Below are 16,017 nucleotides of genomic sequence, written 5' to 3'. Positions count from 1 at the left end.
GACAGCCTTATAATGTTTAAATGTGGGGATAATTATAAAAACTGTACAGATGAGGGGCTGAAAGTCAGGTGACTGTTAAAGTAGCTTTTTATTTATTTATTTTTTTAAATTATCATCTTTTCCCCCTCCAATTACAAAATCAAACACCACAGTAACTATACATACTAGCATAAACAATTGATTAACAGGATTTGATTTTATTTTTTTAATTTTATACATTTGTGGGGGAAAAGTTTGTTAATTATATATATATATTTTATAAGGTTTTAGTTCTTTAAAAAAGCTACCTGGCTTTCTTAAGAGGAAAAACCTACGATTCAAACAACATTTTTCAAGTAATGTTTTGTTTGGCTAATAAACTTGTTACAGTAAAGCCATATACTGTGTGCAGTATGCCTTGAGTCTTCCTCTGAGTCTGTTCTGTTTATTAAATATAGCATTTTATGTTGCTTCTTTAAATTATATATGGTTTAAAAAGCCATGCAGATGCAGCTCACAGGGATGTAGTCTTAGCAATTCAAACTATGACATGCATTTACTGACAAGATGGGTTTATTCTTTATTCCTGCTTATCTGTTGGAACCTGGTCACTTGTGTAACAAAATAGACTGACAGTGAACAGACGGATACTGCAGCTGATGGTGAAACCACTGCCACAGAGGTTTGTACCAGTCACCAGCATATAGTTATTGAAGGATGTATCATGTAGTTTCACCTCTCTCAGATCCTGTATGTTAGCACTATTATGCACCTCTGTTTAGATTCCCTTCTGTGTATGTGTGTGTTGAAGAGTTTACTTGATTCCTTAAGTTTCAAATATCCATTCTAGATTCATTTTATTTTGGGGTTCTGCTTGGAAATTCTGCTAACCTAGTTTGCATATAATGTAGATAGCAGATGATAGTAAAGTAACCTCAACAAATGCTGCTTTACTGGGCTGTAATGCTGACTAAGGTTTTGCTATTTTGTTTTTAAGATGAACATGTTAAGGAGAATTAAATGTATTAAAAGGTGACCAGACAGATGTTCAAAAGTTTCTGCGGGGAGAATTTTTCTCCTCCTGGAACGTACTCAAGTTTGCTTAATTGTATCTGAGACTGTGCCTTAAATTCTATTTAGCATGTAACATTTATAATACATGTATTGTTTCATGTATTATTTTAATTCTCTGAAAGTAAATAGTTTAGGTCTCTTTCTCAAATAAATAAACAAAAACCTAAGAACATACACAATATAGTATGTACACTGAATATACAAAAGTCAGCTCTGGTACCACTCCAGCGAAGTGGGCATAACTTCAGTGGCGTTAATGGAGTTGCAGCTGTACACCCCAGGGTTGAATTTGATCCAGTATGTGGTAAAGCTGCACAGTGTTATCATATACATTATTAAATGATCCAATCAATATTTCAGATTATTATAATTAAAATCACCATCAGGGAAACGTTTTGTATCTAGCATATCAATGGCAATCAGTTCTTGCCTGTAAATACAGCAGACTCGAACCGAGAGATAAAGTTAATGTCAAACACAGACTTTGCAGTTATTTGAATAATTAAGAGTAAATTTAAAAATATCAGCAAAACAGTGTCCCAAAAATCAGCAGAACCCATTATGAAACTGTGACATTATGAATGCTGAGATCAGCAAGAAATATAGAAGTCTCTATTGTTTCCTATCTAAAATGTTATTTTTAACCATACAGAAAGGATTTATTGAAAACATTTAAACTAAATTTTCACAATTAGAAATTTTGGTACCCTGAATTTTTGGGTTCCCAAGTTGAAGTGCCTTATTAAGGACTTGCTTTTCAGAAAGAGTTGAGCATCTGGCATTTAATAAGGAGCCTGATTTTCAGATGTCTCAAGTTGGGCACTCACAAACTGAGGCAGCAAAAATCACCAGTCACTTCAGAAAATTTAGGGTCCAATGAATATGCCATTCCAGAGTAGAGTTCCTATAAGTGGATCCAGAGACAATGTATACATAATATAGCTACAATGTCTGTATAAAAACACTTACAGAGGGGGAGAGAGAGAGAGAATGAATGAATAAAATTAATGAAATAGTATTTTATGCAGTTAGATGATGCTCCAGTTTTGTAGGCAGCATTGCGCATTCTTACCCTGCTTCAAAGTTTGTATGAGACTACACTAGTGGACAATTATTTATAACTTTAAAACTCTTGGCATCATGTAGTTCTGAAGCTCTTATTATTCACATTAAAGAATAATACAACATTACATCTCAGTAGGAAACGTTGAATGCTGGCTCATGAATGGATAGAGGGCCTGTGAATATTTGAGCACACAGACATACTCACAGAAAAGTTAAGATTTAATATCCTTTTTTCACATTTAGCAAGTTTAAAAGAAGGCTCTTGTTTGAGATCTGAGAACTATGCAAAGTTGGGTTGATAAATATGTCCACCCATTTCTCCAACACTCTCAATGTAGAGAAGATGTGATCTTAGCATTATAAAATATACAGATCTGCTTTTATAACCTGGCACTGATTTGTGTTGCTAAGGTTTTGTTTTCAAATCTTTTTTATGCTGGCAGTCGGATCAAGAGGAAGATGGAGATCTCAAGGCACAGGTACAGAATGGAAGGCCATGTGTATTACTGAATTGTGGGTGTCTGACATGTTCATATCTCTCAGCATGCCATTTGCCAAGTGTCTGTGAAGCAATGCATAGAACAGCATTTTGTATCCTTTGAATATTGTGTCCCTTACCTTTCCCTTTCTTTTCACTTCTTTCAGAATAGTCTGATTAAGCGAATAAAGGGTGAAAATGTGTATGTCAAACATAGTAATCTTATGTTAGAGGTTGGTATTGTTATATACCAAAGCATGTGCTGTACATGTGTGTTGGTTTTCGTGGTAAACCTGTGGATCTGCACTATGATGCATGAACCGTGTACTCCCACCTGCTAATAAATTAAATGGCTATTTTTTCTCAGATTATGATGGATTTCTCTACCTTGTTCCATAAATATGTGTGCACATATGTTTGAAGTTTCCTTATCAGGTATAGCTTATAGTGTATATGGGTAAACTTTGCAAAAAGCATTATTTTGCTGCTCACATGAAGTAGATTTTCTATGCAGTTGTCCTTCAAAATATCACATTTTCACAAGTGTTGTGTTAGTGCTGTGATCCCCTAAAATACTTACTACCTTCTTCACTAACCAATTTACATATTTTGATTTTTACATTTTGCCAGCTTAGGCGAATGTTACAAAATGCACTTGTTTTTAAATTATCCAGGAGCTAGACAAAAATCAAGAAGACCTGATGAAACACCACACCAATATAAGTGAGCTGAAACGAACCTTCTTGGAAACCTCCACAGATACCACCGTGTCTAATGAATGGGAGAAGAGGCTTTCCACATCTCCAGTTCGGCTTGCAACAAGACAGGAGGATGCTCCTATGATTGAACCACTTGTGCCTGAAGAGGTTGGTGCCCACCTTTTCATCAGACTCATAGAATCATAGAAATGTAGGGCTAGAAGGAACCTTGAGAAGTCAGCAAGTCCAGCCTCCTATGCTGACGCAGGATCAAGTAAACCTAAACCATCCTTAACAGATGTTTGTCCAGCTTGTTCTTAAAACCCTCCAATGATGGGGATTCCACAACCTCCCTTGGAAGCCTATCCCAAAGCTTAATTACCCCACGGTTAGAAAGTTTTGCCTGATATCTAACCTAAATCTCCCTTGCTACAGATTAAGCCTATTACTTCTTGTTCTACCTTTAGTGGACATGGAGAACAATAGATCACAATAGATCACATCCTCTTTATAACATCACTTAACATATTTGAAGAGTTTTATCAGGTTCCTCTCCCTTAAGCCACTGCCAGCAGCGTCAATGGGAGATACACAAACTACGTACTGTAACTTGCATATCTGCCGTCAGTTTACCAACTTTCACTTACCGCGGCGTCTTCACTGCACTGCGTCAACAGGAAACACCCTCCAGTCAACAGGGCGTTACTCTTTTCGGGGAGGTGGATTTACTGCATCGGCCAAAGAGCACATCCGGGATCAATTATGAGGGTCTCCACAGCCCGCTCAATCGATCCCGCTGCATCGATCCATGGAGTCCAACGCTGCGCCCACAGTGTAGGCATGCTCTTAGTCTTCTTTTCTCAAGACTAAACATTCCCAGTTTTTTAATGTGTCCTCAGGCTCTCTGAACCTTTTATCATTATTGTTGCTTTCCTCTGTACTCTCTTCAGTTTGTCCACATCTTTCTTGAAGGGTGGATCCCAGAATTGGACACATTACTCCAGCGGAGGCCTCCCTAGTTCCATGTAGTTACATAGAACACTCCTGTTAATATATCTGTCGACTGCTCTTGGTGCAGTCTCTCTAGGCTTCCCTGCTTTTTCCTAACTGGTCCCCTTCAATTCATCTGCAATTAAACCAGTTCATAAACTAGTCCATAAACCCTAACGTAAATTGAATCTACCAGCCCTTAAACTCCAGGACTTAGTCTCCTTTTGTCTCCTGGTTGATTTCCCAAAGGCAGCCTGGCATGGGGCTGTTGCCCCTCTGCTATCCCAGGTCTTTCTGCCCCCTTTCCCTCTCTGTTCTCCATCCTTTATAGCAGGGCTTCTTTTCTTTATTGGTCACAGCTCTGGGTGCATGTCTGGCAGTTCTAGCAGCTTTGCTGGGCGTGGTAAGCAGGGAAGACTCTCCTCTCCCTTCTGCCTAGCTGAGTGGGGGGGTTTGTAAACCCCATTACATAACCCCAGAATGAAATTAGTCTTTTTTGCAACTGCATCACACTGGTGACTCATATTCAATTTGTGATGCACTATCACCCCCAAATCCTTTTCAGCAGTACTACTGCCTAACCAGTTGTTTGTAGTTGTTCACATGATTTTTCCTTCTGAAGTGAAGTACTTTGCACTTATCTTTATTCAGTTTCATCTTGTTGAATTCAGCCCAATTCTCTGATTTGTCAAGGTTGTTTTGAATTCTAATCCTGTCCTTCAAAGTGCTTGCAACCCCTCCCCGCTTGGTGTCATCTGCACATTTTATAAACACAGTCTTCATTCCGTTATCCAAATCATCATAGAATCATAGAGTTGGAAGGGACCTCAGGAGGTCATCTATTCCAACCCCCTGCTCAATGAAAATCTTGAATAGTTTCAGACCCTGGACTGATCCATGCAGAACAACACTAGATACACCCTCTCCGTTTGACAGTGAACCATTGATAACTACTCTTTGAGTACGCTTTTTCAAACACTTGTGCACCCTCCTTATAGGAATTTCATCTAGACCACATTTCCCTAGTTTGCTTTTGAGAATGTCATTTGGACTGTGTCACAAAAGCCTTGCTAACATCAAGATATAGCACATCTAATAATTCCCTCCTATCCACCAGGCCAGTAACTCTGCCAAAGTAGGAAATTAGGTTTGTTTGGCAGGATTTATTCTTGACAAATCCATGCTGGCTATTCCTTATAACCTATTATTCTCTATTTATGTATTTACTTGCTGTAACTCCCATTAGGTGCTAGGTGCTTTTCAAGTACTTAAAGGCAGTCCCTGTTCTGAGAAACTCGCAATCTAGTTCTGAGAAACTCACAATCTAAAGGCAGAGGTCAGGGAAAGGGGAAGAATGGTAAGCAATTTATATGCAATTTACAGATGAATCAACAAGGTTCACTCACTGTAAGCAGGATGGCAGAGGTAGGTCTTTAAGAGGGACTTAAATGTGGACAGGGGTAGGGTGTCTAATGAGCTTGTGGGGTTGAACCATGACCAGGGACCTGTATGAAAGAAGGCAATAGAGATGAGAACTGCCTAGAAGGTGTCTGGCTGACTGAAGAGGGCTGAAACAAAGAAGAGCAGCCTGCAGCAATCTGGCAGCCACTTAATTTCACTTTCCTCTTTATTGCAAATTCAATGGAATGCTTTTCCCAAGTGTTTCACAAAGCACTGTATCTAAAATGTGACCTAGAGAAATACATTCAAATACAGTGATTTATTTGAAAAAATGAGTAACAGGGACAAGATTTGGATTTCTCTCTTATCTATGTTTGCTGATAAAAGATAAATCTGCAATCTGTTGGGGATGTCACTCAGACCAAGAGAGAGGTAAAAAATAAGGGCCTGTAAAAATATAGAAAAAGTGGTGTAGATCAGTATGTCCTTCTATATTGAAGGGCCTGTTATCAAACATGCTAACAAAATTATTGAAATATCATTTTAATATGCTGCATTTTATTGGTAATATATTTACGTTAAAATGCATGCATTCAGTGAGCCAATATGATTATGGGGTGGCAAAGATTATCTTGATACCACTGTATTTAAACTCTGTTTCAGGAAGTATTGAGCACAATGCATAGCTTTAAGCATGTGAATAATCCCATTGATTTCTGTGGGGCTCCTCAAATGTTTAAAACTATGCATGTGCTTAAATACCTTGCTGAACTAGGGCCTTACGAAGTACATTCTACACAGTTCTGCAGAAAGTTGTAACACCTTTTTCTAACAATGTGGTACAGTAACTTCTCCATCTTTACACTTCCTAAATTAACTTTTTCCAAAGAGAGATCACCCTTTTTAACATCAGATAAAGTTTAGTCTGCATAAAGGTAAGCAAGCAACACCAATGGTATTAAATCTCTGAGTGCCTCTTCTATAATTTCCATAATTTCTTCATTGATGGTTTACATAAATATGAGAGCACAGATTGTGTCCCATTGTATTGAGAAAATTCTCAAAGTTTACAGTTGGACATTATCTAATGACACCTTTGTGAATAGGGTGGTATCTTTATAGTCACTGTAATCTATTACATTAATACATCAGTGGCAGCTACAGTTGGCTGGAATGCTCTTTCTGTCCTCCCCAAGGGATGAATCCCTGTGGGCAGATGACAAAGCTTTCTTGGTGGACACACTTTAGCTTTGGAAATTGCACCATGCCAGAGTCTCAGTTTAGCAGCCTTTTGAGATACAGGGCAAGACTCATCTGTTTACCTTGGCTTTTTAAGATCAGTGGCCGGGAAGATATTTATTATCAGAGGAAGAGGTGGTTATTGAAAGGGCTATTTACTTACTACTATTTGATAGGAATCATTTTGGATGTAATTTTGATAAATGTGCCCAAATATGACAGTGAGAGTTGTGAAACAAATGTATAAGCCACTAAAAATTTCTATTTACATTGTTTTGAACACACCATAAAGTTATTTATCTGAGATTCTAGGCACCTTAACAAAATGATTAAAAGCCTAAGCCATACGTAAGACCAAAAACCAGCAGCAGCAAACAAAGTCCCCACCAAAACAAGCAATCATTCCGCCCCACCAGCCTCCTAAACTCTCACAAAACCCTACATGCCATCCAGTTTCCTAAACCTTATGCACCTCAGCTATCCCCAAAATCCCACCCAAATAGTTGAGGTTTAGCAAAACGCTGTAAAGGTCCACAGTTTGGAGCTCCTCTGGATGGACCAATGGTGAGAGGGGGAATTCCAGAGGTGAAGGGCCCTCACTAAAAATGACATCTCAGCTTGCTGTCTCCCTTATAAACCAAAGAGATTCCTGCTCAAATATTGCACACAGAGGTGGGTATCTGTCAGGCAGGTTCCAAGCAATTTATAGATCAAAATCAATACCTCAAATTCCACTTGGAAGCTCACAGACAACCAGTGCAGAAATGGGAGGATAGAACACAAGTGCAACCAGACTGATAAAGTTCAAGAAGTATTCAGGTGCTGTGAGAATTGTCTCATGACAACGGTCTTCCCTCAGATGGTTTTACTATTATTTCTCAGTCAGATAGGGTCAGATTACAATACTCTTACCCATATAGAGTAGAATCTTTCTATACAATTATCCCTATTGACTGAGGGGCTTTTCAATAGGAGCAAGATTACCACAATCTCACCCATAATTTTCATTAAACTCAGCACACCATTTCCCAACTGTTTTTCCCCTTTTCTCTTCCCCAATTGAGTCCTTGAATTACTGATAACTTAAAATTGTTCTAGCCCCTCTACTGACCCATTTGGTAACATCTGACACAGGGAACTGGGAGATATTAGTTTTCAGTATCACCTACTGATTTTTGTGATCTGTATTGTAATTGAGTCATCATGGCCCCATTTACTTAGACTATGCGCCACTGATCTCTCTAATGCATTGAGTGATAGAATTATGTTATTTTACATGTACTAGAATTGTATGGTGTTGAAATAAATTGCATGGTTTCTCTGGAACTGGACATATTAATCTAAGAGTTTTGATAACATCCAATTTCACTTGTTTTTTTAAATAGTTAATCAGTTAGTTAAATAGTTAATCAGTTCAAAGAGATACACAGTCAACTTAAGTCTCACTTACTTTTAATTGTACTAAATAATTCTTAACAGCTAAGATTACTATAATGAAATGAGAGTTGAGTATAAAAGAAATCCATGAATCTCTCAGTTTGGGTTCTTTGAGCATTTGATAGCAATTTGTCTATATTGGCCTATATTTGTCTATATTAGTTATTGTCACAGTTTCCCCTATATAGTCCGTTAGTCAGTTTCACATGACAATGGGGGAAAACTCACATTTTTAAAAATAGGAAAATGTGTTTTAAAAAACACACAGCTTAAAGCAGTGAATTTCAACCTGTAGTAACTCATAAAATGGGATAGAGCCAGCATCTTAGAGATGAAAAACTGCAGATCCCATTATTAATCAATCACTGAGCCATTTGTTTCATGAAGCTCAGTGAGTTACCTTTCCATGTCTAGTTTGTAAATGGTCCTTATTTTGTCTATTTTTTCATATTAAAATGTGTATTCTTCTCAAGTGACTAAAACATGTAGAATACATGTCACATTAAATGTTCAACGATTACCTTTTTATCAGTTCAGCAATAATACTTGCAAAAAAATATAATAAAAACATAATACATTGGATGTTATAGTAGATGGGGATTTTTCCACAACTCTACCTCTCTCCTCCATCACAGGTGGGGGGATGTTTGTTCAAGAAAATGCACTGCCCTGGAAGTGAGTGGGGGAGAGCACGGGCCTGAGAAATGTCCCCCACCCACCCACCCAAGTGAGGTTGTGGGATGTTGGTTGGACCAGAAAAGGGGATGGACCCTTCACCGATGATAGGGATGGAGTAAAACTTATGCCCAAAGATGCAGGAGCCAGGTCCCTCCTCCTTGGGTTTTTGCATCCCATTGGCTGGCTTTGGGGAGTTGGGGGATTTGGGAGCTGATTGGTCCTTCCACACCCCTCCCGACATTTAAACTTTTCCCTGGACTTCACGAGCCTCTTGTCTCTCCATCTACCCTGCCCTCCCTTGCCTTTAGCTGTAGATAGTGAGTTTTGTTTCCAGGATGCTGGATGGAAAAGGATGGGTCTGACCAATCACTGCTTTTTAGGATCACGATTTTTTCTCCCCACTGAGCCAAATTGAGTTTTTCCAAAAGGTTTTTCACCTACCTTGCATTGCTCTGGAGGCACAGTTGAGTACAGAAGAATAGGATTTGGAAGTCTGTTATTAAGGGATTATTTAAGAATGTTTAATTTGTCACTATTTACAATCTGTGTCCAGTGTGAATAAAGGCTAAAAGGGCAGCTCCCAGAGGTAAATGAGACCCAGGATTTTGATTATGGATCTTTGGCCTATAAGGAAAAAGGGAGACCAAAGCCTTCATGGACCAAGATCACCTGCTTGTACTCTCTGTCCCCCTCATGGGGTTAGGGGAGTGAGTGAAAAGACTCAGACGTGAGCTGGACCTGGTGGGCTGTTTTTGGTTATATGTTGAGAGCCCTGTAACCCCACACTAGACCTAATTAAATGCCTGGTTTTTGAGATGAGGTAGCTATATGCCATCCATTCCTAGTTTTACATTAATAAAGTTGCAGCCACTGCTTAAAATCCATCCCAGTGTCTGTCTTTCATTCACCTTTGTGTCTTGAGCAAAGAAGTACTCCTTAATTTTTTTTTTATTGCATGGAAAGTTCTTTGCTACAATCATTTCTTTTTGATTCTCTTTACTGGCAGTTAATGGTTTGTTTGTACATTAGAAATGTATGAAATATAGATAAGTTTGTATATAATATGGGATAAGAATGCATTTCAGTTATTGAAACTATCTATTCCCCCCGGCCCTCTCTTATTCATTAGACCAAAGAAGAAAAAGAAAAATCTGAAAAACTTATATTTTTGCAGAAGGGAAGTACCACATTCCTTGAGTCCCAGGTAAAAACAAAGCATACTTTCTTAAAATGCAATCAAATAGACTGGCACGGTGTTATTCCTCTTGTCATTTTCCTTTTCAAAGCCACAAAATTTTGTAAAAAAGTCTCCACAAGTAGGGATAATATTGTGGGCAGAATGCTGGGGAAGGAGAATGAGTATGCTCCAAAGTTTTTGGCTACTTACTAGAGATTTATTTCCCTGTGGTTAACAGCCATGGGTGTGTGGGTCGGGTGGGGCGGGGCTCCTTAAATTGTGCATGCATTTGCAGAGAAAAAGGCTCACTGAAAATGTTATGGTGAATGAGGCACTGTTGTCATTAGAATGAATTTCCTTTATGGTGTCAAGTGAATTCAGATTATTTTACGTGATGATGAAGTTTGAATTCTTACTGGTTTTTCCATTAGCCAAGGGAGATAGAGAAGAAGCTGCATGAAGGAGAATCTGCTGACACTGTTGTTACTTCTCACCAAATCATTTTCCAGAAAACTGTCCCATCATCCTTAGAGGTTATTTTTAATTCATTTGATTTAAACCAGTGCATTGGCTTAGTTAAGTAAATTAAACTATTGTAGGGACATATAACTGGACACTGTGTGCATTTAAACAAAGTCACATAGCATGCTTGTATATGTATATAGGCACATTGCATTTGTATATTTTGCATTACGTTCAAACAATATCCACAATACTCTGGGTATTTAATATACTGTATAGCTAAATTTAAATAATGTTTAGGGAGCTGATTTATTCCCATAAAAGCAAAGAAACTCAGTTAATACTCTGGGATATACAAACAGGCACTGTCCTGAAACTTCAAAATACTTTCACAAAATAATATTTGCATGAAGCTTGGGGGGAATGACTGAATGGGCTTATTTACCCTATTTTTATAACTTAATCTTTTTTGTTTTAAAGAAATAGGGAATTGATGTGGTGTCTGAGCTTATAGCCAGGATTACTCAAACAACTCAGAAACAGCCAGTCAGATGTATTTTTAATTTTTTTAAAATGCTACTCAGCTGCAAGTTATCAGAGTAAGACGGGGCCTAAAGTGAATGTTTGTAGCCACATTATAAATGGTCTAGAACAGAGAGTCACAAAAGAAACTCTGAACAGATTTTATGTTGCAAACAGTGATGCTGTTTATAAGTTTAATTACTGCTGTACCAGATCCAGTTATTACATGTTCTCAAAATAGCTACCATAAATTTCTTAAAAGGTTCAATATTTTAGTGTTCCTAAAACGGAGATAAACAATTAGATATTCTAATGTAGCTTTTATATTTCAAATATAGGGCACTGAGGATTGGGTTATTGTAGACAAAATACCTACTGAGGTAGTTGATGGTGAATCGAAAAACATTGTGACATACAAAGTAATGACTGTGAGCAGTAAAACTGTTGACATCCCAGCTGAGATATTAAAATCCAGTACCATTGAAATGCAGAGCTTTGTGGACTTGGAAAAAGAAATACAATCAAAAGAGGAGAATAAACAGAAAATGTACACATTAGGAAAGTCCTATGACACTGTATCCGGGAAAATTGTAACCATGACAAGTAAAGCTAAAGAGGGAGAGAAAACAGTGCAGTCATCACTAGAAGCATTTCAAAAAATGGAGAGGGGAATACCAGAATCTGTGAAAATCATTCCAGTAGTGGCTGAATATGAAATTCTAGAGCCCATCACTGATGAAAAGGCCAGGAGGGGATCCGATGTACAGAGCACAAAAAGAAAGCTGTCCGAATCTTTGACACCCATAAAGGAAGCAGAGTCTCAGTTGCATAGTCCTGAAGAAGAAAGTTTGAAGAAAGCACAAAAGATGGACCAGGATTTTCAGTTGCATGGTACCCTGGGAAGCTTGCAGTTTGGCAGAGCTGAGAAACACCTTGACAGTGAAGCTCTGAAAGCAGGGGCATTTGGTCGGAAAGATAAGAGCCTGTCTGAGTGGAGATATTCCAGAGAACAGCCATTTACCATTGCTACTGCTCACTATGTTACTGAATCGTCTTCATCAAGAGTAGTGGTAACAAGTGGCTTTGAATTTGTGCCACAGTTTAAAGATTAAAGCATGACTTTTTCAGGCAATACCCTCACGCTACCCTACCTTTCAATTCTCTTGCTGCTTGGCTTTATGTTGACAATAGCCAACCCAGTTTGTTTGGTTTTTTTTTTTCTCATTATTTAAGTCAGTATCACAGTCCAAAGCAGGCATTATGAAGCTTTAAACTTTTCAAATTTATTTAAAGATCCATGTTATTGAAATGTAGTATTGCTGCTATGGCTTGTAATGAGGAAGAAAGGTTTGCTTGAACCAGCAAAATCCCAGTGCTAACAAATATGCTTTTAAATTACTGCTTATAGTCATTACAGATTTGTGCTAATTTATTTTTCCATTCTTTTCCTGTTTTCAGCCTCTGTGTCCTTGCAACCTTCTCCTCCTCCTCCTCTGTCTCAGCCTAGAGTTTTGTCAATTAACATATCTCTGTGTGTGTGTCTGTCTGTCTCTCTTTTGTGTATGACTCTACATTTCTTTGTCCACTTAGACTAAACAGTCCTCCAGTGAAAAAACCTTGGATGGTTCAGATATCTTCAGTTTAATAGAGTCTGCAAGAAAACCAACTGAGTTCATAGGAGAGGTTACTTCAACTTCACATAGCAGGGCTCAGGTGGCCGTTTGATTCCATCTATGAATTTTATAACTGCACCCTTCTGATTTTTGTTTATTTCTTTTCTTCCCTGTATTTGCACATCAGTGTATTTGACTCTGAGATCATTCAGAATCTGCACTTTTAATATTAATGCAAATGCTTGGTGTGCCTTTTACTTCCTAAAGCTAGTGCACAACTAGAAACTTCACAAGCAAATCAAGTTTGATTCCATTATTTTTTACTTTTGTCATTTTACAGAATGTTTAATTTGTGTGTAGAAAGCTAGGACACTGATACAAACGAGAAGGATACTATGGAATGTCTTTCCCTTTTTTAAATGCTGATTCATGCTGCACTTTTACTATAATAATTACCTTACAGTAAAAACTTAACCACCTCAGGAGAAATGAACTGGCAAATATCATTTGTTACTTATATTTACAGTACGTTGGCATTAGGTGCTGGGGTAAGTTTTATTTTTCACTTCTGACATTTAGATCCTTTTCCCTACAGAGAACGGAAGCAAAGACAGGGCGGGAGATAAGTGCCAGCGAAATGAAGCAAGAGATTCAGCCACATCAGGATACAGTGAAGAAGGTTGTGCAGGAGACCGTATTAGTCGAGGAGAGATATGTGACAAATGTGCATGCAAGTGGGGATGCTGTTAAATTGGCTGGAGATCAGCTGGATGCTACGGCACAGGCAGTATCTGCTGTTGCTTCTAGTATTAAAGCAAAGGAGGGTTCTGCTGTGACTGAGGGGGCTAAAGAGGAAAAAAGGGAGGAGGCTGATAAAGCTGTAACCAAACGGGAAGAAATTGCTGCTGCTTCTCATGAGCAAGAGGAGGAGCAGAGTGCAACAGTCCACGTTTCAGATACATTGGAAAGAAAACCTCATTTTGAGGTAACTAGTTATTAATAATCAGTTATTTCAGCATTAAAGTATAATGTATGCAATATTGGCCTAAATTAACTTCACTGATGAAGAGTTAAATAAAACATACATAGGTAGTAGGTTACATTATCACATCTTTATAGTGAGCAGTTTGGTTCTCCTCTTATTTCCTTCTTGCATGGCAGTTCTGAGGCTTGTTGCTGTTTTCCATTATTGACAACGTGCAATGTATATTTTACCTAAAAGAGCGTGCAGTGCTGAAAACCAATGCCTTTTATGTAACTGATCATAAAGACTCAGTGTCCACTGCCTTTGGAAAGTTCATTAAGATTTGTAGAGTTCACTTGTCCAAAAGGAACAGGAAATAATACATTCTCTTCTTGCATTTGTCTCAATTGGAAATAATTTACCTCTTCTTAAACTACTCAGTTTTCTCCTTGTAGCCCCATTAGCAGGATTTTTAGACCTACTTGTATTAAGGGGTTAAAAACATTTAATATTGTTATGCTTCTCTTTGAGAGGTAATTACAAGAAAATAAACTTGTAATGACAATCTGTTCTTCTATCATTTTTGAAGTAAGCAAATTGGTTATATTTGCATCTTTTCTAAAGTCAACTTACAGGAAGTACAGCTTAGCATTAGATATAAGAACTGTCTTGGAGTACTATTAACATATATTCATGTATGAACCATTATAATGACATTTTTCCTTCCTGTAATGCAGAGCTCATTTATTTTATTTTATTTTATTTTATTTTCCATTCGCCAACAAAAACAAATGTATCTGAGAAATCCAAAAGCTTTAATCAATGCTCCAATTATTTTTCTGTTGAAGCAGTCACCAGTTGTGAAGACTGAAACCGTAAGCTTTGGCAGTGTTTCTCCAGGTGGGGAGAAGCTTGAAATTTCCACCAAGGAAGTACCAATAGTTCATACAGAAACAAAAACCATAACTTATGAATCATCAGAGGTAAGAAACTCTGCAAGACCCAGGATCTAATTTACCATGGACTGAAAAAATACCTGAATGTCCACTGTTTTAAATTGTTACAGTATTATATAGTAATATCACCCGTAGTAAGTATATTCTAAACAGAAGAACTATATAAATATGTAGGCTTACCTGAAAGTACCCTGATTTGTACTAGTATATGGTCTTTTGTGACCACTAGTTAGACTACAAGACTTTGAAATGTTAAACATATATATGTTAAACATATATCCTTAAAAAACTGAATGAGGTATGTTGTAATGCAAACAGAAGTACTGTCATAAATTTATGAGGTGATGTCTGAGATAGAGACTTAAGTAGTGAAAGAACATCTCAGTCATATGGGACAGGTCCTGACCACTCTTGGTCATTAAAGATACTCATGATTTCTTTTGTAAGAGTAAGGATATTAATTTTGGTGTTCAAACTAAATTCCAACTCAAGCAATTACTTGTGTATCTGAATTCTCCAGGTAGTTCCAACTGCATGTAAAATTCACTTCATGTCCTAAACTGTTATGTGGTGTTGATGTGCATTGTTAAGCAGCTGCTGTGTTCCACTCTAGAAATGACTGCATTTCAGTGATGGTTAAAGAAATCCCTGTATATCCTTTGACTGCTTCTCAGGGTTGTTGTGAGGCTTCAATAGATATTATTTGCAAAGTACTTTGAACACTATCAGGATTCTAGAAATTCTGTGTTTCAGTTTAACAGAATAGCCTGTCAGCTTTAAAGGAACATGCCAGCAGCAATTAGATTATATCATCAGACACATTCTTTATGCAGAAGTATGGAGACAGATAAGCTCAGCCAATATGGCTAATATCTCTGTTTTTCACAAGCTATTTGTGGTATTTTTTCTTCTTTTGGCTATTTAGGTGGATTCTGGTGCTGACTCAGAGCCAGGTGTATTGATGAGTGCACAAACCATCACATCTGAAACTACCAGTACTACCACTACTACACATATCACCAAAGTAAGAAAATGAGGTGTTCAGTCCTTGAATATATGTATTTTCAGAACTTTAACTGTATAAATCAATATTTATTTCAGAAGATGAATGCATGCTAATATTATCTGTGTGAAATCCTATCTAGCTTCGGTAGTTATGTAGTTCCCATAGCTGTAGTGTCTGAGCACCTCACAACATCCCTGTGAAATAGGAAATTGTAATTCCCATTTTACACATGAGGCACAAAGAGACTAGGTGGCTTGCCCAAGGTTACACAGTAAATC

At 37.7% G+C, this 16,017-nt stretch overlaps 1 protein-coding gene across 18 annotated transcripts in view; it reads left to right on the top strand.

The window, feature by feature from the left end:
• EPB41L3 (erythrocyte membrane protein band 4.1 like 3) overlaps positions 1–16,017 on the top strand; it is a 131,206-nt gene that overhangs the window by 112,563 nt on the left and 2,626 nt on the right. For 5 of the 18 annotated variants that reach the window (XM_067547391.1, XM_067547419.1, XM_067547375.1 and 2 more), the window contains 11 exons: positions 608–661; positions 2,562–2,597; positions 2,764–2,829; positions 3,271–3,462; positions 10,169–10,243; positions 10,648–10,749; positions 11,539–12,270; positions 12,791–12,913; positions 13,409–13,798; positions 14,629–14,760; positions 15,659–15,757. In XM_067547391.1, the coding sequence (XP_067403492.1) occupies positions 608–661; positions 2,562–2,597; positions 2,764–2,829; positions 3,271–3,462; positions 10,169–10,243; positions 10,648–10,749; positions 11,539–12,270; positions 12,791–12,913; positions 13,409–13,798; positions 14,629–14,760; positions 15,659–15,757 (2,001 nt within the window). Of the gene's footprint in view, positions 1–607; positions 662–2,561; positions 2,598–2,763; positions 2,830–3,270; positions 3,463–10,168; positions 10,244–10,647; positions 10,750–11,538; positions 12,271–12,790; positions 12,914–13,408; positions 13,799–14,625; positions 14,761–15,658; positions 15,758–16,017 lie in introns of all 18 variants that reach the window. The other 13 variants (XM_067547523.1, XM_067547429.1, XM_067547411.1 and 10 more) reach the window with 11 other exon arrangements.

Source organism: Emydura macquarii, unplaced genomic scaffold (assembly GCF_026122565.2).
Source record: "Emydura macquarii macquarii isolate MOO-44397 ecotype Brisbane River unplaced genomic scaffold, CSIRO-AGI_Emac_v2 contig_212, whole genome shotgun sequence".
Lineage (NCBI taxonomy): Eukaryota > Metazoa > Chordata > Testudines > Chelidae > Emydura > Emydura macquarii.
The sequence above is the reverse complement of the archived record's forward strand: the minus strand, read 5'-3'. Positions and strand labels throughout refer to the sequence as shown.